Source organism: Cryptomeria japonica, chromosome 1 (genome assembly GCF_030272615.1).
Source record: "Cryptomeria japonica chromosome 1, Sugi_1.0, whole genome shotgun sequence".
Taxonomy (NCBI): domain Eukaryota; kingdom Viridiplantae; phylum Streptophyta; class Pinopsida; order Cupressales; family Cupressaceae; genus Cryptomeria; species Cryptomeria japonica.
Genome location: NC_081405.1, coordinates 605,671,526 through 605,698,775, shown reverse-complemented (window position 1 = coordinate 605,698,775; position 27,250 = coordinate 605,671,526). Strand labels below are relative to the sequence as shown.

Genomic DNA, 27,250 nt, shown 5'->3' with positions numbered 1-27,250 from the left:
CGAGTCAGTAACCAGACATTTACAATATCATAGTGCAAGGGTGGGGAAGAATCCGCCCCCAAGATCGCTCACCATATATCTCCCAAGATAACTACTCAACTGAGAAACAATTCACTTTGGGTTAATTTTTAGCAAAAGGCAAAAAAACAGGTGCCCCTTAGGGGGTGACACGACTGTTTGAGCTGACGGAGTATCGAGACTAGTGGGATATGATATTGCTTATGACCCTTGAATAAAGAGTCTGATTGAAGTACATGTTATATCTAAACCTGTTGAAACATTGGGGATTTGAACACATCCTCATAGAACATACACTTATTGCTTAGATTAAGCAAAATGGTTGTCTCTTTGGTGCCATGCTTTCATTCATTATTTCAGAAAATCATCTATCAACACTAAAATCTCAAGGCAAAATTCCAAAATTGCAGAAAAACAACCAAGTCAAAATATTTCAGGGCAGTTTAGTGCGTAAGAGAAACTTCTTAGCACATAGGAACCATCTTTTAGCGCATTAAACCTTCTCTTTAGCACGTCAAGTCTTAACAGTAGCGCTTCACCCAGATCTAAAAATAAGCAGTAATAGTTAATACGTCTTGAAAGTAGTTTAGCGCATTGAAGCATCAGCTTAGCGCATAGAAATCAAACTTTAGCGTGTAGGGTTTAACTGTTAGCGCATAGGAGGCCCATATTAGCGTATGGCCTTTTAAACCAAAGCTGAACCAAAGCTGACCAAAATTAACTAGTTAGCGCATATCATGGGGCAGCGTAGCACGTGGAGTCTTTTCTCTAGCGCATTGTGTCTTTGTTTTAGTGCATAGTCAAAACCAGAAAAATAGGGGGCAAAACAGAAGTCAATTTGGAAAATTTTGAGAGCGATTTCGAAAGATTCCCTTCATCAGCCTGAACTTCATCAATCAAAAAACCAAAAATAGAGTATCAAAAGCTATTTCTAAAAGAAAGTTTTCATCAAGCAAAGTTGCCTAAAATCTGAAACTAGTCACAAGATAAACATATCTATCCTATCAAAATCAGGAAACATCATCACAAGTAGAAAACAGGTCCTTTAAATCACACGGATTTTTATCCCAAAAACACACTTGTTTAAAAACTCTGAGTTGTCAAATCGAGTTTCCATATCAGGAAAGCTCGTATTCCATATCATTTGACGCACTTTGTCGTGAGGGGGAATCTAAACCTTCACTTTGATAAAGTAAAACTTAAGTTTCCAAAACAAGCTAAACTAATTCCAAAACAAATCAAAGGAAACCATTGATCGCTTGTGCATGACTAATCCTCATATTCTGAAAAGAGAGAATATTTATTATAACACTAAGTTGAAGAAACAACAACCAAGTTCTTCGAAACTTGCCAAAAGAAATAAATTTTTATACATCAATCGTCAATTCTTCAAATCTCATCGCACATTCCTTCATCATATACGATTGTATCTTCAAAACAAAACAAACGAATTTGACATGGAACCCTTGAGGAGTAGGGCATTCTGTCAAAAATCAGCATTCAATCAACACATAAATCAAGGAGGGAAGATCAATCTGGCCTTCTTTCCCGAAGAGTGCATCACTTATAGCATACCCCGATTTGAACCACCAACCCCTGAACAAAACATTGAAGAAGAGTTCATTCCCTTTGTCATAGAGAGCTTCTATTAGATGCCCGTCGTTACTCGCTCTCAATGAAACAAACAAAGCAAAATGCAACCGGAAACTAGCATGAATAGGAGATTATCAAATCCTTTCGAGCGTCCAAATCTAGAGGACACCAAAATTTCTCAAGAACTTCTTCAAGAGTGTCAAGAGAACGCTTCGTTTCAAAAACTTGTTGAAAGACTCATGGAAAATGACAAGGAAAAATACCTACTCATGCTCACAAGAAAAGGGGTTAAAATTCCTGAAGACTTTGACACAAACATTTTTAAGACAAGATCTCAACATTATGAATATAAAGAACGACAATGAGAGGAAGAGGCACTTGACCTTGAGCAGGATATTCCTGAACAAAATCAACAAGAACAAAATATACCTGAGCAAAACATCCCCGAGCAAAACATACCATTCCATACCCCATTTTAGCCTAGAATTAATGCAAGGGAAGAATTCTTCCCTCGACAAAATAATGCGCCTTTGATTGCTCTTACTCAACAAATGCAAATGTTGCAAAGACAAATGCAAGACATGCAACAAGGTACAACAGTACGGTACTCCTTAATTGAAATCTGTCCTTATTCGTTTGACATAAGATTGAACATGGTACCTTTTCCTCCAAACTCAGATGTTCCCAAGTTTGACAAATATGATGGGAAAAGTGATCTTCATGATCATGTTCAAGAATTTTGCACAATGAGTCTTGAATTCGCTCATGATGATACCTATTTGATGAGGTTATTCCCAAGAAGCTTGGGACGACAACCAATGGAATGGTTATCCAAAATCACACCTCCCGTCAGATCATTCGATAAATTAGTCAACAAATTCATAACTCAATATTCCTATAAAATTCAACATGCTATCACCATGTTAGACGTCTGTAATACCTGTAAAGCAGAAAATCGCGATCGAACCCTAGTTGCTCTCCCCTCTTCCAACTCCAAAGAGAGAGAAGGGAGATTCACTCTAGGGTTGATGGTTTTCACTTAGGGAAGAGACTTTACATTCAAAAGAGGGGTTGAAACCCACAAGATCCAATCCCACACAAGGCAAGATTGGATGCTAAATGTGTTTCAAGGGTTAGGAAAGCAAGGCTACCCTCTTTTGTAAAGAATGTTGATAGAAGAATTAAGCTAGGAATGCATAGAAAGTGACAAAGATTTGCTTATAAACTGAGATAGGGCTATAGGATGAAGCTGCGGACCTGGAATTAGCAGTAAAATGTTGATACGGCGCTGTCCTGCAAATTTGAGCAAAAGTTGTCAGGACGATGGCGCCCGAGCGCCACGGTCCTCCGAAAAATCTGCGAAACGAAGGGGGATCTGTTCGTCTCTGCACAAGGATTCCAGATCTTCAATTTCAGCCACGTACCTGCAACCTACACACAGAAAAGTGAAGATGATTGGGGGGTTAGGGATTAGGGGTTTGCCCTTAGGTCAAACCCCGGTTTTGGAATTAACCAAGAAATGAGAAATGCTGTAAATGTAATGTAAAACAAGTACTAATACCTTGTTGTAAGGATGTTTGTATCCTTATGTGCGAAGGTATAGATGTTGTTGTTTGTTGTATGTTGTATGTTGTATGTAGCATGTAGTATGTGATCTCCTCTTCAATGGTTGAATCCTTGTCTTGAATGCAACACTTAGCCTTGAATGGAGACTTAGAATGATCAATTGCTTGAAAGAATGCTTAAATGCTTGAATGCTTGAGTATAGTTTCCACGCTTTTTCCCTCATCATATCGAATGAAAGAGGAGAATGTAGTTTATATACTTGTCATTTAGGGCTGATAAACTGATTTTTCCGACCTTAGGCCAACCAGGAAAGATAATTTTCCAATTTGCAAACATAAAGACCCGAAGTCCAAAAGAGACCGGGCCCAAAATAGGACCCAGGGACCAGGGCACTGGGTGCCATGGTCCTGGGGGACCAGGGCGCTGGGCACTCTGGTCCCACCTCCTAGGACAGCAGGGTGCAAAGGAGGTTCAGGCCAGGGTGCAAGAAAATGCAGTTTTTAGTGTCATAATCAGGTTTCGGGGTCTCCATTCAGGTTCCATGTTGCGTCGCCATCGTGAAGACCGAAATGCAGTCGAAATTGCAAGTGTCACAATTTTAGGACGCTACATTTAGCCCCCACTTTAGCGGGAGTATAGGCGTACACTCATACTTCCGGTAAAGTACAAGGAAACAATATTGAAAAACTTTCACCACGTCAAGGAGGCAAGATACACCAAGCCCCCAGTGGACTAAGGATCTTACAACTTCAATTGACAAAGTAAAAGGGAAGATCACGAGGGAGAACCATGACTGTCAGTAGTAAGGTTCCCTCACTATGAGTCATGCAAGAAAGATATCAAAAATTTTTAAGGCAAAGCTAAATTTGTCCAGAAATTTTCAAGTATCTTGAAAAGATATGAACGGGATGTATGCCCCCTACGTTAAAGCGATCGCACACGCCTCATCGGGGGTGATTGCTTTAAGGTAGTGATACATATAAGAATGAGAAGGGAAAGGAGCACGTTATCGCAAGGATTTAGCCCCCAAGTGTGAGATAAGCCCAAGGATAATAAACACAAAACACAAAGCACAAGGTGACTTCGCTTTCCTCGGGGTCAGTATGCTGTATGATAATTCATGTATATCATATGTATGTATGCATAATTGTTCTTCATTCCCCAATCAAGGAAGGTCACCTAGAAGAAGGGAACACATGTGTCTTTTGAGTCAACATGAGAGAGATCGAGAGATCTCAATGCTTTGCATCGTCCTCAAGTAGACAACACTAAGGACAACGAATAGAAGAATGAGAATAACACATAGAAGAAGTAACAAAAGAGAGGGGGAGAGAATCTGCTATGCTAATGAAACTAGTCTAGCATGTCATCTACCCCCCGATGTTGCTGATCAATGTTTCGGGAAGGTAGGGAACACGCTAGAGGAGGAACATCCAACACAGTAGATGGAGCTATCACAAGATCCAAACAAGGGCTATGTTCATATCCCAAGCCGCGATGTTCTTGTCTAGGAGTTAGGATGAGTGCTTTAGAAAATTCATTAGATAAATGGTTATCAATATCAACAAGTTCATATTCACTATCAGAATGAACAGGAGTAAAATTTTCATCATGAATAACATTTTCATCTATATCATCATCAAGATTTATAAAAATAGGATCTTTAACTCGCACAGGATCAAGACCATCATGCATCTTATGTTTTGGAGATTTTGGAGAAAATGGAATAATGCTTGTTGAAGGTGTTTTTGGAGATTGCAAAGTTTGAGAAGCAGCTGCCTGAGCTCTAAGATGACGCTTTCGTCGGCGTTCACGTGCAGAACGATTTCGTCTAGTCTTAGTAGGAAGTGGAGAAGATTGAGGAGGAGGAATGTTCTCATCCTTATCACTTGGGTGTTTAGGTTGTGGTCTCTTAGGCTGAATAATAGGAGAAGAGGAAGGTCTCTTCTCTCCATAAGAGGAAGGAGGAGGAACTGCTCCATACAAAGGAGGAATATTTGGTTTAGGAAGGAGACCAAGTCCATCATGACGAGGAGGTATAGGTCTACTCTTAGGAAGTTTATTAGGTATAGGCATAGTCACATCCATAGGAATGGGTTGGGAATCTTCTTGAGGAAAGACATTAGTTTTATCTTTCAAAGGAAGAACTTCCTTCTCAAGAACGATAGGAATATCAAGTTTGGGTGTTCTAGGTTCACTTAGAGATAGGATCATATCTTTTTTCCACTTTTGATAAGATTTGAAAAGATGATCACTTCGCGGAGGAAGAGATTGAAATTGTTTAGGCCAAAAATAATCAATAGGAACACTAGAGGTTCTTTCAGCTGGTTTAAAGAGACTATGATTGACAGTAACAACTTCACCATTATGGGGAAATTTCAAACACTTATGAATAGGAGAAGCAATAGCTTTCATGGAAGATAGCCAAGGATAGCCTAGCTTCACACGAAATTGTTCGGATGATGGAATAATAGCAAAGTCCACATCAAGGGATTTGTTATGGACCTCAATAGGTAATGTAATAGAACCAATTGCAGGAGAAGAAAATGCATCAAATAGTTTCACAACCACATTTGTTTCATCATAGATAACTTGATTCAATTGCAAAGTAAAAAGGAATTCTTCAGTAATGACATTAACCATGCAAGAAGGATCAATAAGCACTCCACGGCAAGGTGTATTTTTGACTTTTGCAACTATATATAAAGGACCATCAGGTGCCCTGATAGTTTCACTGGAATCAAATGTGATGGAAGGTTCTTTAGGGATTTTCTGTTGCTCCACAAAGTTAATCACATTCGGAGTCATAGACACAAGATCATCAGGTGAGACAAAGGAATCAGTAGTATTAATTGCATTAGAGGTATGAGAAGGTAATGGATCAGTAAAAATCTGAAGATTTTGGTTAGGAAGAGCTACAGATTTGTTACCTTTATCATTCACACCAGAAACATAGATAGTATTATTATCAATCAAATCTTGAATTTTCCCCTTTAAAGCAAAACATTTTTCAGTATCATGCCTAGGTTGACGATGAAATTGACAAAAAGCTTTGTTATCAAAATAAGGTGAAGTAATCTTTGCAGGATCAATTTGCCTTATAGGAGGAAGAGTAAGCACATTTTGTTCCAATAACTTATTCATAATACTATGCAATGATTCATTCAAAGGAGTAAACTTTCTTTCTCTCCTGAAAAACTTAGAAATAGGAGACACACCTGATGCTGCATTCACATTGTTGTTGATGATGTTTTCATTGAATTTAATGGACTCTCTGTTCGATTTAAACTTCCCAAATGGTTGTTGACTACTATCACCCTTATCACTCGGAGCCATAGGATGTGATTGTTCCATTTGACTCACAGTCAGTTGATAATTGTGAAGAGTTGCGCACAACTGTTGGAAAGAAGTAAACTCAGAAAACAGGAGTTTTTCTCTAATGTCTTTTTGTAAATTAGAAATGAAGATTCTTTGAATATCATTGTCAGGCACTGGAAAAGAAATTTGAGCATACAAATGCTTATATCTACCAATGAAATTAGTCACTTTTTCTTTAACACCTTGTTTACAATGCATTAAATCAATCAAAGTAACTTTAGGACTTATATTGTTTTGAAATTGTTGAATGAAAGCATTTGCAAGTTGTTCGAAAGAAGTAATAGAATAGGAAGGCAGCGAGCAATACCATTGTAGGGATTTGTCTCTTAATGTTCTAGTAAACAGTTTTGCAAGCAACCTTTGGTCATAAGCAAAATCAGTACATATTGTTTGAAAGGTCTTAACATGTGTTAGAGGATCACCCTTACCATTATAAAGCTCCAAATGCGGAATTTCAACATGTTTAGGGGAATAGCTCGAACAATATCAAGAGAAAGTGGGCTCACAACATCAAATGTGGGCACACTAAACTTAGATTGATTCATAGAGGCAATTTGTTGCTGTAAAGAAGAGACAGTTTGTGCAAGATTGTTAATGGTCACTTCAATCGAAGAGTTCATATTAGATGTGTTAGATTGAGATGGAGGTGTTATGTTATTGAAAGAGGGTAGAGAGTAAGGTGGTGGGACACTATGATAGTTAGTCATAGGAGATGATTGGAAAGGAGGAACACTACAAGGAGGAATGGAAGGGTTAAATGAATTGCCCCCTTGTGTCATGTTCATTTGTGGAGATATAAGAGGAACACTCACTGAAGGAATGAATGAAGAAGTTGGATTGAATGAAGGAAGAGGGTTAATTGAAGAAGAAGGATTGCCCCCATGACTAGTAATCACGGGAGGAATGTCTTGTATAGAAGTAGCCATTATGTTTGATGTAAAGGTAGGTATGCTAGCAATAGGAGTTGTCAAAGGAATATAATGATTAACTTGTGTGGGAGGTTGTGTATGACCTAAAGTTTCGGCACAACTCTTCATAGGCATCATATTCGAATCCACAATGTGTGCAATACCACGCAAAATATCAATTCCATTCTTATCACTTTGAAGCATACATTTTAGACCCTCAATTAAAGGAAGAGCTTGACTATCAGGGTATTCTTGAGACATCCATTGTCGAAAATCATCAAATTGGTTATCCAATTTTGAAAGTTGTTCTACAGAAACCTCATGGAGAGCTTCTTCATCATTAAGAGGATTAGAGGAATTACCCATGTCCTTGTTAAAAAGACCATTCAAATTAGGTTCCATCTCCTCAGTAATTAAACCTTGGAAGGACTTAATTCTAAGGCTTCGTCTAACGGGAATAGTGTAGGTAGGGCTTATTGTTGTAAAACTCATGCACTAAAGAAAGAGAGAGGATTTTGAATTTTAGAGGTAGCAAATTTTAGTAAAACCAGCCAATCTTCCAGATTTAAGCTGTTAAATACAATCAAGACAATCTCCCGAAATTTCGAAAAAAATGTCCGGGACCGTGGCGCTCGGGGTGCACACGGTCCTCGCAACTTTTTTCAAAATTTGCAGGGATGAAAGTTATGATGATTTTACAGCTAACCTGAAAAAATTGAGTGATTTTATGATCTGTAGATAGGCCAAATTAAAGTTGCAATCCCAAAATTGAACCCTACCAAGATTGTCGAAAAATGCAAAATTTGAATTTTGAAAAAGAGAGGGAAACTGAAATTTTGAATTTTATGATTTTAGAGGGAATACCAAAAGCAATGCAAGTTTTGAAATTTGAAAGTTGACTCAATTTCACGCAAAATTCAATTTTGAAAGCAGAAATCAAAGTTGTTGTAATTAAGCACTTAATTTCAAAAGTCACAAATTGCAAAAATTTGAATGAATTACTGAAATTTCGAATGAATGATAACACACTTTTCAGATTTAGGACAGTAAGAAACACAATTTTGACACAAATTTCAATTTCACCAATTTTTGAATGATTAGAAGCCTCAATCCAAGCAATCACTAGACCAACTTTGACTGTAATTTTGAAGGTGTTAGAATTGTTAAAATCAGCCAAAATTCTAGATTTTAGCGGAAAAATACAGTAAGATCTAGCTCCCAAAATTTCGAAAAAAATGTCGGGGACGATGGCGCTCGGAGTGCACACGGTCCTCGCAACTTTTTTCCAAATTTTCAGGGATGAAAGATATTATGATTTTATTGCGGAATCCAAAGTTACAGCTGATTTGGAGATGTTTTGATCAGTGAAATTGTCGGACAAAGGTTGAATCAAGAGGGTTTCAAAAATTAGGGTTTTGACACTTAACCACTTAATTTTCAAAATCAAAGCACAAATATGAATTGACAACTTGTAATAGAAGGGCAGATCTGAAACAAGCATTAAAAATTAAACATTTCACAAGTTTAATTACTAAAAAAAGAAAATTTAGGGTTTTTATGCAATTAACCTTTAAATTTTGCAAAAGATCAAACATGGAAATGTAACCAAGGAATCCAATTTTCAGATCTAACTATGAATAATCAGAAAGGATGTTCACGTCGGGTTCACCAAAATGTAAAGCGAAAAATCGCGATCGAACCCTAGTTGCTCTCCCCTCTTCCAACTCCAAAGAGAGAGAAGGGAGATTCACTCTAGGGTTGATGGTTTTCACTTAGGGAAGAGACTTTACATTCAAAAGAGGGGTTGAAACCCACAAGATCCAATCCCACACAAGGCAAGATTGGATGCTAAATGTGTTTCAAGGGTTAGGAAAGCAAGGCTACCCTCTTTTGTAAAGAATGTTGATAGAAGAATTAAGCTAGGAATGCATAGAAAGTGACAAAGATTTGCTTATAAACTGAGATAGGGATATAGGATGAAGCTGCGGACCTGGAATTAGCAGTAAAATGTCGATACGGCGCTGTCCTGCAAATTTGAGCAAAAGTTGTCAGGACGATGGCGCCCAAGCGCCACAGTCCTCCGAAAAATCCGCGAAACGAAGGGGGATCTGTTCGTCTCTGCACAAGGATTCCAGATCTTCAATTTCAGCCGCGTACCTGCAACCTACACACAGAAAAGCGAAGACGATTGGGGGGTTAGGGATTAGGGGTTTGCTCTTAGGTCAAACCCCAGTTTTGGAATTAACCAAGAAATGAGAAATGCTGTAAATGTAATGTAAAACAAGTACTAATACCTTGTTGTAAGGATGTTTGTATCCTTATGTGCGAAGGTATAGATGTTGTTGTATGTTGTATGTAGCATGTAGTATGTGATCTCCTCTTCAATGGTTGAATCCTTGTCTTGAATGCAACACTTAGCCTTGAATGGAGACTTAGAATGATCAATTGCTTGAAAGAATGCTTAAATGCTTGAATGCTTGAGTATAAATTCCATGCTTTTTCCCTCATCATATCGAATGAAAGAGGAGAATGTAGTTTATATACTTGTCATTTAGGGCTGATAGACTAATTTTTCCGACCTTAGGCCGACCAGGAAAGATAATTTTCCAATTTGCAAACATAAAGACCCGAAGTCCAAAAGAGATCGGGCCCAAAATAGGACCCAGGGACCAGGGCGCTGGGCGCTCTGGTCCCACCTCCCGGGACAGCAGGGTGCAAAGGAGGTTCAGGCCAGGGTGCAAGAAAATGCAGTTTTTAGTGTCATAATCAGGTTTCAGGGTCTCCATTCAGGTTCCGTGTTGTGTCGCCATCGTGAAGACCGAAATGCAGTTGAAATTGCAAGTGTCGCAATTTTAGGACGCTACAATACCAAACAAAAAAACAATGAAACATTCATGGTATTCCTTTATCGATGGCGGCATATTGTTTCGAGATACCCTCGTGATGTACCCGAAAAGGAAAAGATGGAAATTTTCATCGACAACTTGAATAGTGAGATGAGTTACAGCCTCAAACTCCAATGCATACCATCTTTTGCTAAATTGATTGAGAATTGCATCCAAGTAGAAGAAGCATGTGTCAAAAAGGGAACGTTGAAATTTTTCAAAGAAGGAACAAGTTCATCCAATTACAACAACCAAAACAACAACAACTTGGACAAATCCAGATTCTGGACCAGAAACAAAAACAATGGAAATGAAGGAGGAACTGAATCAAATGATCCAAAATCAAAGCAACTCGTACTCGTGTTATCAGGTAATCCTCAAGTTACAAAGAATCCCAAAGGTGCTAACCCAGACACTAACGCTTATGCACCAAATACCAATCAAGATCAACTCAACACAAACAACACCAACAATACCCAAAATAATAATACCAATAGAGGACCTAATCCAAACTCATGGGGGAACACAAACAACTTTCTAAAATGCATTTATACACCACTAGGGCAATCACTAGAGTCAGCATTCGGAGAACTCCTGGCAAACAAAATTATCTCTTTACCTGCAATCAGCAACTTTGAACCACAAATCAAACCACCCTAGTGGAAGACTCACACTTTTGTGATTTTCATCGCAACAAAGGTCATCAAACAAATGATTGCATGAGGCTGAAAAACATTGTTCAAGACATGATCGATAGAGGTGATTTAACAACTACAACAAGGATGGAGCTTCAACCTCAAATGATACACGTGGAGCTCGTATCAATCACATATACAATAACACCATCAATCACATATTAGCTAAGGACAATCAAGTCAATGTTATCACAATCAAAGACAGACGTGAACATGAATCCATCAATGTAACAACCAGAGCTCAAAAATATGTCTTGAAGGGACATATGTCAACAACAAACACCGTACCCAAAATTCAATATGATCTAGTCGGTCAACTACACAAAACTCCTGCTCAAATATCTATACTTGAGTTGCTAAAACTTTTTCCAAAACACAAAGACATATTGGAGCAAGCCTTATTGGAAACAAATGTACCACAAGATCTGGATGCTAACAAATTCCAAGCCATGGTGGCTCATATGACAGGACCTCATAACCTTACTTTTTCTGAGCATGATAATATCTCGTTAAGCCATCCACATTATACTCCACTCCATATTGAAGTCATGGTCTATAAACACCAAGTTAAATGAGTATTAATAGATGGAAGAGTTGGACTTAATATTTGTAACTTAAAACTTATCCGTGCATTAGGCTTCTCGGAGGAGTCTATTGATCCATGCAAAAAGATCACTATAAAGGCATATGATGATGAAGAAAGATCATCTAAAGGAATGGTGGTGTTGCCAATTTAGTTAGGACCAATATGAAAGGATACTATGTGCTAGGTCTTAGACATAGACCTCACATACAATATCCTATTGGGTCGACCTTGGATACATGAAATTCAAGCGGTACCCTCCACATATCACCAGTGTGTCAAATTCCCCTACAATGGGTAGGAGGTTTCTATATCAGCTGATCATAATCCATTTCAGCATTGTAATGCTATGGGGGCAGCCCAAGACAACTTAGTTCTACATAATAGAGAGAAACAAAATTCATCAACACAAGATCTTCAACAAGAAAAGTCTAAATCATTACCTAGAGATTTCAAGCAGAAAATGAAGATCAAAGAACAAGGCATGGGAGAATACTCTTTAGAACCCATGTGTTTGGCCAACTTACCAACATCACCTAGATCTCATGGATTACCTACAACATCAACACATCAAGCAACTCAACCCATCACCACGTTTGATGGCACATTCATTCAACTCGGCACTCTAGCACATGAATCTGAGGAAAAGGATATCCTTAGTTGGTTATGCAAAGATGAGGAAGAAGACAGAGCAGCTACTGTGGAGGTAGCTATACCAACACACTTGTATGGAAAAGGCTACTTAATCATGCAACAAATGGGATACAATGGCAAAGGACCTATTGGTAAGTGTCAGGAAGGCATCACAGAACCATTGGATCCTCCTTCACAATTCAGTAAAGACAAAAAAGGATTGGGCTTTGAACTCACTCTACCACCAAAGAGGGCACCACACAAATATCAAAAACCCCAGTGGAAAGAAAAGAAGAAATACAAAGAAGACTCCTGGTAAGAGGCACTGTTCGAGTCAACTGAGACAATACGTAAAGAACGTGAACATCAAGAATGAGAGCAATGTCAAAAGCAACCTATCAATGAAAAGAAGGAAGCATCTACTGCAGACGCACATCATATTCAAGAACCAATATCCAACAAAGAAGAATCACCTCCAGATTACATCATTCCTCCCTGAGGAGAGACGGTATATGAACAAATGCAAAGAGTGGAAGCAGGATCTGACACAGAATCAGAGAAAACTATCAAACTTGTCTCAATTATCAAAGACCTGTTCTCACCCTACAACATACCAGTTCACAACACTGCTAGAATCTAGGATAATACCTCTGAGACTGATTCCAATGAATATGAATGGGGCAGCTGTTCTAATATTACTAAAGATATTTGTGCAAATGATAGTAATACACCCATCTCTCAAGAAGAACGCGACAAAAAATCTAGACCACTTGAATTTGGTCCACAAAGTATCTATGATGCCAAGGAAATAGAGCAGCAACATTATGCGCAAGTCTATATGGAAGATGATACCATCGAAGACCTCGACGAAATCCTTAACTTCTTTAACACCCCAACCAATCACGATGATACTTCCATCCTGACACTTACATCAGTCGAACTTGATCCACCTAACGATTCCTTACCACTTATCTTTCCTGACCTCATAGACTGGGATGAACCTGAAACTCATGATATACCAATTTTACCAAATGATGAATCCATTATCCATTACTTATGTACCGTTAACCCGGAGAAAGACTCTACCAGTGAACAAAGTAACAATGTTTGCAATCAGGGGAGTGCCAAGTCTCTCAGTCGCAAAAATGAGCAAAATAAAAGATCTACTACTGAAAACCAGTCAATGGCAGCAATAGATCACACAAAAGTAAAAATAAAGGACGCATTTGAGGGTGAAAACCTTTTTAAGGCACCTAAGGATGGGAGACTTGAAAATCTTCCTGAGCATTATCACGAGCGATCACCCATATTGATTGAGCCCACTCAATCAATCAACATTGGTACTACAGAAGCAACCAAAACTATACACGTTGCAAAATCTCTGACAGAGGAAGAAAGATCAGAATTTATTAAATTTTTTAAAGAAAAGCAAATCAACTTTGTATGGTCATATGCAGATATGCCCGGGATTGATCCACAATTAATCATGCATCACTTGTCCATTGCTCGAGGAGCTAAGCCAGTCAAGCAAAAACTGTGAAAGATGAATCCACATGTGGCACTCATGGTTAAAGCTGAATTGAAGAAACTATTAGACGTCGGATTTATTTGACCTATTGACTATGTTGAATGGATTTCCAACATAGTACTAGTATCAAAACCAGATTGCAGTATCAGAATCTGCACTGATTTTAGAGATGTCAACAAAGCCTGTCCAAAAGACAACTTTCCTTTGCCTAGTATCGACATAATTGTAGACCTCACATCAGGCCATACAATGCTATCACTAATGGATGGTTTTTCAGGCTATAATCAAATAAAGATAGCCCCAGAGGATCAAGATAGAATAATGTTTAACTGTCCATGGGGAACGTATTGTTGGAATGTCATGCCTTTTGGCTTAAAGAATGCAGGAGCAACTTATCAGTGGGCAATGACAACAATCTTTCATGACATGATGCATACCTTCATGGAAGACTATGTAGATGATTTACTAGCTAAAACCTTCACCAGAGTAGAACATCTAAGCATCTTAGAAAAGATTTTTGATAGATTGGAAAAATTCCAAGTCAGGATCAACCCTAAGAAGTGTGTCTTCGGGGTTACATCAGGCAAATTACTAGGCTACATAGTTTCAGCTAAAGGTATTGAAGTGGATCCAGCAAAGGTACAAGCCATTATGGAGATGCCACCACCCAAGAACATCAGCCAGCTTAGATCTCTACAAGGATGACTCCAATCAATCAGGTGATTCATTGCTCAACTAGCAGATAAAAGTCTCCCATTCAATCATTTTCTACATAAAAAAGTACCGTTAAGATGGGAAGCCAAATGTGTAGAACCCTTCTATCAAATCAATTAGTATCTAATGAACCCACCAGTTCTAGTACCACCAATAGCAGGGAAGCCACTCATTATCTACATTTCAACAACATACATCTCACTAGGGGCATTGTTATCACAAGAAGATCAACAGGGCAAAGAGTGAGCTATCTATTATATCAGCAAGACATTAAATGAATATGTACTCAACTATACATTCATTGAGAAAGCTTGTTTAATAGTGGTGTTTGCCTCTCAAAAATTCCAACACTACATGCTAGCTCACACAATTAAGCTAGTTGCAAAAATTGATCCTCTCAAATATTTACTCAGTAAAGCAGCTCTTACAGGCAGATTGGCTAAGTGGGTCATGATCCTCAGTGAATTTGATATCCACTACACAGAACGACGAGCTATCAAAGGACAAGCAATTGCAGATCAACTGGCAGAAGCACCACTACCTGGAAAACAAACTATGGAGATCGAATTTCCAGACAAAGACATTCTTGCTATCTCCACCAAACAATGGACCTTATATTTTGATGGATCCTACACACAACATGGCTCAGGTGCTGGCATTCTGTTCATTACTCCTGAAGGACACACTATACCAAGATCATATAGGCTTATGTTTCCATGCACCAATAACATTGCTGAATATGAGGCATTGGTTATAGGCATCAAAATGGCTGTAGAATGGCGGATCACCAAGTTAAAAGTCTGCGGAGATTCACAACTAGTCATCAATCAAATCAACAATGACTATCAGACAAAAGACGACAAGCTGCTACCCTACAAACGAATGGTGGATGATTTCAAAAAATATTTTGAATACATCACCTTCGAGCAAATACCAAGGTTGGATAACAGAGCAGCTAATGCCATGGATACTATCTCTTCACTACTGCAATTTCTAGAGAAACAAAATCGTTATGAGTTTCTGGTAGAGCAACTATTCTCCACAACCTATGACCATTCAGAATCCCATGTTATCTATACCTTGACCGGTTCTGACTCTCCGTTATATGGACCCATCTACAACTATCTTAAAAATAATATCCTACCCATTGACCTATCCCGAAACCAAAAATGCAACTTTATCCGATAAGCCGCCTGTTATACTCTTATTGCTGATACTTTGTACCATCGAGGTCTAGATGGTACTCTTCTTTGTTGTCTTGATCGTAATGAATCTGACTCTACTTTACAGAAGCTTCACGAAGGTATCTGTGGCACACATTCAAGTGGTACTACTCTTGCTAAAAAGATTCTAAGAATGAGGTATTACTAGCCAACAATGGAAAAAGACTCTTATCACTTTGCAAAGAAGTGTCCTAAATGCCAAATCCATGGCAATCTTATAAATGCACCAGCACAGGAACTGCAGCCATTCACAACATCCTAGCCCTTCTGTCAGTGGGGACTAGACTTGGTTGGCAAAATTCATCCTTCATCTTCAAATGGACACAAGTTCATTATAACTACAACAGAATACTTTACCAAATGGATAGAAGCAGTCCCCATGACCACAGTGACTAGGAAACAAATTGCTTCTTTTATCCTTAATTATCTAATCTGCAGATATGGCATTCCAAGATCCATCATCACAGTTAATGGATGACCTTTCAAAAACCAAGATGTATGAGAACTATGTGAAAAATTCAAAATCCAACATCATTTTTCTACACCTTACTACCCACAGGGGAATGGTCAGGCAGAAGAATCCAACAAAACAATATTGAAAATCCTAAAGAAAATAGTGAATGATGCAGGCAAAGATTGGCATATACAACTCAATCTAGCACTTTGGGCCTACAAAACTAGCATCCGCACACCTACAGGAGCTACACCATATTCATTGGTATATGGATCAGAAGCAACTTTACCCTTGGAGGTAGAAATTCCATCTCTCAGAGTCTCTTTGAAAGGCTTAATCCCAGATGAAGAGTATCGAGTTAACTGACTGCAAGAGCTTGAGCTTCTAGATGAAAGACGTCAATGTGCCTGCACTCATCTCAAAGCATATTAGCAATGTATGTGCAGGAGCTACAACCACAAGGTCATTCCCAGAATTTTTAAAATTGGTGACCTAGTACTCAAGGAAAATCCTAGGAATCAGTAGGATCAGGAAAAGAGAGGAAAATTTGAACCTAATTGGTTAGGTCCCTATGTCATCATATCAACCTATGGATTAGGTGCCTATCGGCTAACAACTTCAGAAGGAGATGTGCTCGACAAACCAACTAACAACATTCATCTGAAGAAATACTACACTTGAGTAATCTAATGGACGAAAAAGTCAAAAAATCAAAAAATCAAGAAAAAGGTAAATATTAAGGTACAATAAAAGCAAATGGTGAAAACCTGGCAATAGGCGCTATTGTGAGAGGATAGATCCTCTATCTATATCCATACCATTATCTCCACAGTAAATCACTATCAACCATCGCCCAACATTTTTATCACAATATCCATCCAAGCCATACTTAGCATAGTCACTATCTTGGTTTATCCGCATATCCTTTCACCGCATATCACTATGATTTGGTAACCACTGTACATATCCACATTGAGAAGTACACTTGACTAGGGGCAGTAATCAAAACTTGCAACACGTTCGAAACATCAAAACTTGTCACAAACTCAAAACTTCATATCCAACAAACAACACTCGCACAATCGCAAAGCAAAACATTGATCGCTTAACCAGATTCACAAATATGATGGATGATTTTCTGAAATATCAAATGTTGCATCTTGCATAAAGTTTTGAATATTTTTGGCCTTGAACTTTTTGAATTGTTGGATCCTCTAAATTTCCTCAACAATGCTTCAAAGCAAGAGAACGTCATGGGAGACTCCAATATTTTCTTACTTTTTTTGTCTGTGAGGCGATCATCTGTACTGTGTCGATACTTGTCTCACGACGTGATTCACAACATATCACTGAAGACATGATTCCACATCACACATACAAATGATTTAATCTTGTCTATTTTTACGCAATCCGCACTTAGGTTGTCCTGGTTCAATTATACCTTGACGCTTGTGCTATCTTGCAAAATAAAAAATCATGTAAATTTTTCTCAGGTCATTATGGTTCAATTATACCATTATGCTTGTATAAATTTTCAACATATCCCAAAGTTAATCAATGCTCAATGATGATACATAGAAAGAAAGAAAACAACATGTGGCTATACAGGGATGACGAATATAGAATGCAGATGCTCAAAATCAATTAGTTGCATATAATTTTACAATTAGTTGCATATAATTTTACAATTAGTTGCATATCATATCATATATCTCATTTTCAAGATACATCTCACAACATATCATATCATATCATACATCTCATTTTCAAAATACATCTCACAACATATCATATCATACATCTCATTTTCAAGATACATCTCATAGCATATCATATCATACATCTCATTTTCAAGATACATCTCACAGCATATCATATCATACATCTCATTTTCAAGATACATCTCACAACATATCATATCATACATCTCATTTTCAAGATACATCTCATAGCATATCATATCATACATCTCATTTTCAAGATACATCTCATAGCATAACATATCACATCACATACATCTATCTAAGCATTGCATCATCATAGACTAAAGCATATAGAAAGCATAATCCATAACACATCACATGAGGATCAAATAAAATGATGTCATATATATATCTCAAAGAATGATCAATATACAAAATATGTCATGTCTGTGCCAATGCAACCAAATGATCAAAATACAATAGAGACAACGTCTCTCAAGTATGACTATCTCCTGAAGGTGACGGTCTCACTGCAGATGTCCCAGCTCCTGGATCTCTAGGTGGATCTTGTCTAGGAGGCCCTGTCACACCTCTGCTCTTCGTCCTCGACCCAATCTCTTGAGATCGACTAGATCTTGATTGTGTAAAACTCTACACTCGGTGCTCCCTAGGCACTGCATCCTCATAATGTCTCCTATAGTACTCTGCCTCCTTGGCTCTCAAAGCCAGCTCTCTCAAGGTGTCTCTCATTAGACCACCTGCTGCAGCTCTCTGCAAACTCACTGCAAGCTCCTCTGCTCGACCCCGCTGCTCTATCTCAGTATCATGCTCTATGGTCAGCTGAGTAATCTGATGCTGATGCGCTAACAAATATGTCTGCAAGTGTTACACTGACAACTACAATGATCTAATCTGCGCATCCTCCACATGCGTTGGAATCCGCATCTGTAAGGGTACCTGTGAAGGGGTACCCCCTGTCCCTCTAACTGTCCTCAGTATAGGTGGAGGTAAAACATCTGACCTCCTCCTCTGGGCCGATCGTCACATGTCATCATACCCTCCCACTGCAGCTATCACCTCCCCAACCCTCTCCTCACCCCCACCTCTAATATCCAAACCTCCTCTCCCTCTATCCATCACAACTCTCCGCGCAGCTCTCTCCGCTCGTATCCCCCTATCACCGCCATCTCCTCCCCTGTCTCCTCTCCTCCCCCGATCCAATCTCCCTCTATCTCCTTGCCGACCTCGGCCACCTCCTCTGCCATCTCCGCCATCATCTCCTCCTCCATCACCACCCCCCTCATCTAACTCCTCATTGTCATCAAAAGCCAAAATCATCTCAGCTGGATCCGATATCCTGGCCACCGCACGCGCTGCAAAGAGTGATGCAAACTCGTCAGTCATCCCTACATCTACTATCTCAGGGGCATAATCCCAAATCTGGCCAACTGCATGAAAGAACTCCTCCATTGCCACCCTGCTATCAATCGTCGGTCCCCAATCCGGAATATCTTGTCTTTGTCGAGCATAAAAACATGCTCCCTGTGGAATCCGCTGCTGTCAAGCATACTGTCGTAGCACCCAGCTATGCAGAAACCTCTCAATAACAAAGGGTGTCTGCCCTATCAAATATCTGGTCATGTAGACATAGGGCATCTCCATCCCATCCTCAGCCCATACCTTGCAACCTGTATATAGTCGCCAAATGACTGTATCAATATCATCCAGCACTCTCCTCCAGTGCTCTAGTTTGCCTAGCTTATGCTGGACAACTATCACTCTATATCCATATGCATAGGCACACCCAACATGCCTATCTCTATCCACCAATGGCCTAGCTGCGGGAATATGCTCCCATGCCTATACCTGTAGCAGTGTCACTCCAGCTGATAAATTGCCATAACCAAGGTATACCACTTGGTGTAAATCCCTGTATAAGTGGGCCAACATAGCCGACCCCCATGCAAATCGGTGACCTTGCATCACTATATCCTCCAGAACCAATCCCCACCTCACTGCTAGTCCCTTCGACCTACGGTCGGGACATAAGAAACCATCTATGAAGCCTGCCAGAACTGATGGTAGAGGCGCATAATCCAAATCCAAAAACTCCTACCAGGGGATCTCATACTCGCACACAGTATCATCCTGAAAGATCCGACGAAGTGCCTCAGTCCCACCCTCCTCAGTCTACTCATAGGGAAGCAATGCACCTACCACAAGAATCCATAGAATTTGGTAGCAATCCTCAAGCATCACTGTAATCTCGCCTATCACCAAATGGAAGGTGTTCGTGTCACTACGCCACCTCTCCACCAATGTAGTCAATAAACCCCTGTTCATGATAAACCGAGGCATATCTAACAATAAGGTCAGGCCACACCTCTCAATAATATCTCTATCTGCCTGTGTCAATCATGGTATCAAGGACCATGGTCTCGAAAATCGCTCACGCGACTGCACCACTCCAAGACGCTCCTGTCAAAAAGCAAAACAAGTCCAATATTAGTTTCCTCCTCACAACATAGATACCAAAATCAAATTCACATCAAAACTTGAAACTTTGAAAATCTAATCAAGTTCCACATCATATCAATCCATTTTCATATCTAATCATATCAGCTTGTAACACAACTCAAGTTTCACATCCATATCAACTTGTAAAACAACTCAAGTTCCACAAACAAATCAACTTGTAACACAACTCAAGTTTCACATCCATATCAACTTGTAAAATAAATCAAGTTTCACAATCAATACAACTTGTAAAACAACTCAAGCTCCACATTCATATCAAAAACCACATCATATCAAATTTGGATTAAATCTATATCAACTTGAAAAATTGCAAATCAAATCAAGTTATATCAGAACTCATATTGGACAAACTTATCAAAACAATGATAGCAGACACATAGACTAACAATTTGCACCTATCCCGGCAAAAATGGCAAAAACTTACCTATCTTTCTTCATCCAAAATCCTACTTTACCCAAATTTTTCTGCTTATGCGCTAAAATGTTTTATGTATGCGCTAAACTACTTATCATGCACTACCATGTCCTTTCCAAGTGCTACCCAATCTACCCTATGCGCTAGCCGAAACCTATGCGCTCCCCATTTCTTCCAACGCGCCACTTAACATACCCCAAGCGCTAAAACTACCCTATGCGCTATTCTATTCTGCTTTTGCGGTGCGTATTTATCCCTATGCGCTAGGTCATACCTACGCACTATCTAGACCTACCCATGCGACCCCCTAGAAGCCCTATGCGCTAGGTATCTCCTATGCGCTACCCGTTTTACCCTCTACGCTACCCTGTGACCCCGGTGCACTAAGCCAATCCTATGCACTATCCTAACCTAGCGATGAGCTACCCAAAACCTTTCGGACGCTACCCTAATTGTTTAAAACCTACACGCTACGAAATTTATCGTATGTGCTATGCTTTGACCCCGACGTGCTAAAACATAAAATCCGCGTGACAAAATAAAAAAAACATGATAAAAAAAGACAAAATGAAAAATCCAAATGAGGTCAAAAGGGTTGACTTACTGGTGCTTCATACGCAACAGGCCTCCAATACCTCCGAACGCACTCGAATTGATGAGAATAATACGGAACCGGCATGTTGACTTCTTTCCAAAAATCACTTTCTCCAAAGTCAACAAGCACAAATGAGACAAAAGAAATCACCTTTTCCCTTTATATAGGGTAAATCAAAATTAGGGTTACATGGAGGGACGCGTAAAATTGCTCGCGGTATCTCCTACAACCCTACCAAATGGCAATAAAGGGAGATGAATCAAATTACCACATTCAACATAGACGAAATTGTACAATGCAATGAAATTTATCAAATTTATCTAAATCAAATCAAATTTTCAAAATTTTTGATTCATCTTCTGAGGGGGCATTATCAACATCATTGTCAACATTGTTTATCAAATCTGGGGCACAACTTGAAAATCTCAAAAACAACATAAAAAATTGATCATAACTAAATCATGACGACACATCATTTTCTTTGAATCAATATGTGCACACATGTCACTTCAAAGATGGGCAAAATGTAGACGTATAAAAATGACCATATTCCTAAATGAATATTTAATGTTCATTTTATTCTCATTCCTCTATTTAATTAAGTAAATTATTCAATTTATTTAGTTAAATTCACTTAAGCCCTTTTTGCATCATTTGATTGAATAAATCATTGTATTTAATTAAAATCCTTCTCTCTACTTTTAATTAAATTCACATTTAATTAAATAGTTTACCCCAATTAAATAAATCTAATTTATTTAAATCCCCAACTTGCAACCAAATTGAAATAAAGAAATTTATTTTAATTAATTCTATTTTCCCTCACCCACTTGTATTTTCCTACATCTCCCACTTGCCTCCTAACCCTATTCCCAATTTCTTCTAGAATCCATCTAATCCTAATCAATTAACCTAAACCCATCCATTATCCCCTTTCCCTAAATTTGAGGTCACTTCTCAAATTTGGAGTAAAGTCTTCAAAAGGCATTAAAGCCTTTATCCTAACTTGTTGAATGCCCCCAAATTTGGAAGGACTCTTACAAATTTGTCCCCAAAGTCTTCAAACCATTAATGGTTAACTAACCCTTAGTGACATGATTAGAGACTTTTTGCCTATCTCAACCTCCATCTAACCCAAGGGTCTCATCAAGCATTTATTGCTTTGACCATGGTTATTCCTTTAACCTTTGCACAAGAGTTTACCCCTTGGGTAAAAGCTTTATCCAGTGGATAACCCTAACCTAACCTTAACCCTTACCTCCTAGGGTAACCATGAGGTCTTCTCAATCATTTATTGCTTCTTACATATCCTCTCAACTAGCCTTATGTTGACAATTGTCACCATTTCATTGGTGAAAATTGAAAACATGGATTGACAACTTTCAAACTTGACCCTTGATTAACTCTTTCAATCTTGACCATCCATTGCCCTATTTTCACTATAAATAGAGCTCTCATTCCTCCATTTTAAGGATCCATGCAAGCTTTAGTATCTCATTTATGCTCAATTTTATTAACACATCTACTTCTTTTTGTTATAGGGATAAATCTAATAAGTATTTTAGATCATTTCCTTTATCATTAGCTTAATTCATAAACTAGTATATCATGTTAGGATAGTATTGCTACTAATCTTGTCATCTTATAATCTAGTTTATTGCATTTGTAGAATCATGCATAGATAGGATGCATTTTCATAACTAAATCAATCATAAGCATCCCTCGTTCTTGCATTTGTCATCCCTAAGCCACTTTGCTCAGTGATCTAAGAGAAAAGGCATTGGCTTGAGGGACCTTGTGAGATAGAGAACCATAGAACCATCCTTGGGAAGTTGAGTCATTATTCACGACTCCATAACTTGCACCAAGAAGTCTTGTGGGTGTGTGGATAGGCCTCGTTGAACTTTATTTTTCACATTTTAAGTTTCATCGCCCCGCTTTTCCCGCATACAAAAACTTTTGCCAAAAATGGATTGCTCAAGGAAGCTCTCAAAATTTATAAATTTACGAAGCACTCTTGAACCATTCTCACATCATAAGCTTGGTTTGCATTCTAATTAGTGGATGAGGGTTGTAGATGCTTCAATCATATGAATAGTCTTTATCACACCACAGGGTAGTTGAGCATGAGCTGTTTGAACTTCGTAGTCATGGTGGATATAATATTATTAAATTATGAGTCAAAGTTGTGGTGGATGTGTGTTGATATATCTTTTTGGTGCCTGAAGATTATATATGAATATGCATTGGTCATATAAACGAAGCACCTGAACAATGGGATAGAATCACTCAAAAGAAATGTCTCTTGTTGAATGCATGATTGCAGCATATGCTCAAAATGGATTTATTGAAAGCTTTATAAACTTTCAAATTGAAGCATGTCAAAGTCACGGTATGGAAGGGATATTTTAGTCCGATATTATTGATAGAAATATAAAGGTCGATATGAATGAATTGTTTGACAGAAGACCTTGGAAAGATGTCAACCCATTGGGTGCAACAATTTTAAGAACTTTGGAACAGGTTATATGTGTCCATCAAAACATCAAGGATAGAGGAATTTTGTAAGGTGTTATAGTTGCAAGTGCATATTAAACAAACAAAAGACATAGGATGTTCAGTGCCATGATGAAGCGAGGATTGAGAATTACCTCAATAAGGTCATCAACTTGGTCTTTGTTTCAAATTATCACTTTTGTAAAAGTGACTTATGCCACTTAAATTTTAACTTCACTCTTGTAAAAGTTAGGTAAATCCTAACTTGCCTTCAAAAGGGTAGTTATTTTAAGTAGTCATTTGGGTAGTTTTATTAAGTGGTTACCCCAGTTGGTTATTCTAAGAATTAGCTTGGGTAGTTATCCCAAGTGATTAAGTTGGGTAGTTATTTTAAGTGATTCTTCTAGGTAGTTATCCTAAGTAGTTACACAAAGTAGTTACCTAAGGTGGTTATTCAAAGTGGTTATGAGTTGGTTATCAAGGTAGTTATTCTTTCAAGCCTATAAATGCAAGGCTTTTTCATTTGTGAAGGGGGATACTTTGACAAAGGGGAGACTATGGAGAAATTCTTAGAGAAGTAGTTTGATGAATTTTGTGTTTGCACTTTGTATAGAAGAGTTCTTGAGATTGTATAATTTCATGAACATAATAAAGGATGCATTTAGCTTGTATTTGCTAGATGTGCTTCTTGAGTTATTATTACTAATCTTTCATATGTCAAATTAGTGATATCTTTTGTCTATGTGCAAATCATCTGTCATCTATTGGAATGCTTTCAATTCATGCAATTGATGTAATGAAACACAATCAAGCTTTGGTATCTTGGTTTGGATGTGCTAGAGTTACCCATCTCTTCGTATGTTGAGATATTTGTGAGTTAAATATTTTTTTGTGCTTAAATCCCCTTTGTATCAATCATCATTTGTGAAATCCTATTTGGTGTTCGTCTGTTTTTCATTAGGGTTTTTGTTATTATCTTTTCTTTAGTTTAGTTTTATTTCCTTTTTGTACTTTTAGGTAAAAAGTACACAAAAATCCTAAAAAACCCCCATCATACGAGGGAGTTGCCCCTCTCAAACGTAGAGGAAGATTGTGGCTTCACCACAATCTCTCCAATTGTTGGAATGGTTGTCATTGCTCTTTGGGCGAACAAGGTCAATTTTGAAGGAGAATTCATAGTGACAAATCTGTTTACCAATAGGACATACTCCTAGAATTTTTCCTACCACTATTCAGGATAGGGTGGATTTCTTAGAAATCATGCATCAACTAGTTGAGGCTGACAAGTCCTTGGTAGGGGGGTCATATAAGAAAGGATCAATGATCCCATCACAAGTTGTGATTGGGATGTATCATTTTTTGAACAAAAAAGCATATGATATCCTTGATTCTATGCTGAATAAGTATAGACTTCCCCTAGACAAGTATAGGTTTTATGACTTTGAATGGATTATTAAAGGGTTTGACAAGGGTAAGATGCAAGAGCATTAATGGGATGAGGAAGATGATGGAGACCTCATAAGAAATGCAAAAAATTATGAGAAAGTATTGAAAAGAAAGGAAAGATAGTAGAAAATCAAGTATGAAGAGAATAGAAAAAGGAAGGAGGACAATTCTTATGCTCCTTCTTTGCAGTCATTATTGATTCAAAAGGATAGGATGAGGGCAATTTTTGCCACTTACATAGATGTCAACATTATGCCTTTGCCTCATGAGAGGTCCCGCTTGGATGTTATACCTTCAGTGCAAGTGGTAAAGGAGGAAAGACCATAATATCCTCAATCAATTGGCTTCCCCATTGGACCTGCTTCCCCTCCCCTAAGACCTCAAGAAAATCCATCTACATCTACTCTTGACCCTAAGTCATCAGAGCCTGCCCATTTAGAAAGGTTGCTCGTAGAAGCTACCAAGAAGAAACCAATGGTTGCTTCATACTTTGCTGGCTCTCTTTCTCAGGTACCAGAGAGCCCAAGGATTGTGACCCCTTTGTATATGTTGTCCCCGGGGAGGGATATCCCATTTCAATCTTATAGGGTTTTTTAATTCCAAGGAGATGAGGCTCTACCACCTCATATATTTGATACAAGGACATGGGTTACAATTCAAGATCCTCCCAAGGAGTGGGCCCTTGATGCATTTAAACTTAGAGGAGATCTTAGTGAAGATGTGAGATGTGAATGCTTTCCAATAGTTCATGAGTGGTGATGATTTTATAAATACTAGAGAGTTCAGGCAATTTTTCATAACAAATTTGACAAATGATATGCAAAGGAGTAGAGGTATTAAATTTGATGATTTGGAAAGTGAAGAGAGGCTAAGAATGAAGGATGTTGAAGGCTGTAAAGGAGAAATTTACTCCTATGACTCCAGAGATAGGAAGGGAGATTGTGAAAAGGAGTGGTGTACTCCTTTTGGAAGGATGGGGCATTTTTCCTTTTCTATTGTCTTTGATGAGTTGAGGAAGAGGCATGGTATAGATTTGGATTCAATAGATCTAAAACAAAGGGAGAAAGTACTTTTAGGAGTACTATTTGATGATCACCTTGATTAATTAGTTATTTGGTGTCTTCATAGAGCTATAAGAAGACGTAGCATGAGCTATGAGGTTGATTAGTTATTTGGAAGCCTGTTAGTCAAGAGAGTGGCTAACACATCCATCACAGAGGCAACATGCTTCAATCTAAATGTGGAAAAGTTTACTCATAAGGTGGCCTTGAAGGAAGAAGAGGAGGTCACCATTCTAAGGGAAAGGGTGACTACTCTACAGGAATAGTTATATGCAGGACCTACGTACACATCTCTGGGAAGGATTGAGCATACATTTGATGAAGTTATAGGATTGAGGAATGATCTGGCTTAAACTGGATTGGAGATAGTCCTGGTTTGAGTAAGGAGAAGGATGTGTTAAAGGTAGATGCTTTGCAGATGGAGAGGAGAATAAAGATAGACATGAAAAAATCACTATTGAAATCAAAGATCAATGAAATCTTGGACCATGTAGATGCAACATGGGATGAGCATAGAGAGTTGTTAAGGTTTTCTCAAGAACATTTGAAGTGGCAACGTTTTATGGCTTTCTCATTGTCTCATATGAGAAAAATAATTGCAGTATTGGAAATTTCACTGGTTAAGCCTCTCCCAAGTTTCTTACATGCCATGATTAAGGGCTTTAAGGTCAGGTTTGAGGTGATAAAATAACTCTTTACTATTCACAGGATCTATACATAGAAAATTGATAGTGAACTCAGAGGCTTCCATTTCTTGGTCACCAATCACATGCCTTCTTTGTTTGATAGAGAAAGAAGTAGAGCAGAGGGAGAAAAGG

At 38.4% G+C, this 27,250-nt stretch overlaps 1 protein-coding gene across 1 annotated transcript in view; it reads right to left on the bottom strand.

Annotated features, from left to right (window-relative positions):
* Nucleotides 1-19,285, bottom strand: part of LOC131858175 (uncharacterized) — a 29,716-nt gene extending 10,431 nt beyond the window's left edge. Inside the window, exons 1-2 of the mRNA XM_059211288.1 lie at nucleotides 19,126-19,285; nucleotides 18,640-18,744 (exon numbers count right to left, since the gene is read on the bottom strand). Of these exons, the coding sequence (XP_059067271.1) occupies nucleotides 18,640-18,744; nucleotides 19,126-19,285 (265 nt within the window). The remainder of the gene's footprint in view (nucleotides 1-18,639; nucleotides 18,745-19,125) is intronic.
* Nucleotides 19,286-27,250: the final 7,965 nt, after the last annotated feature.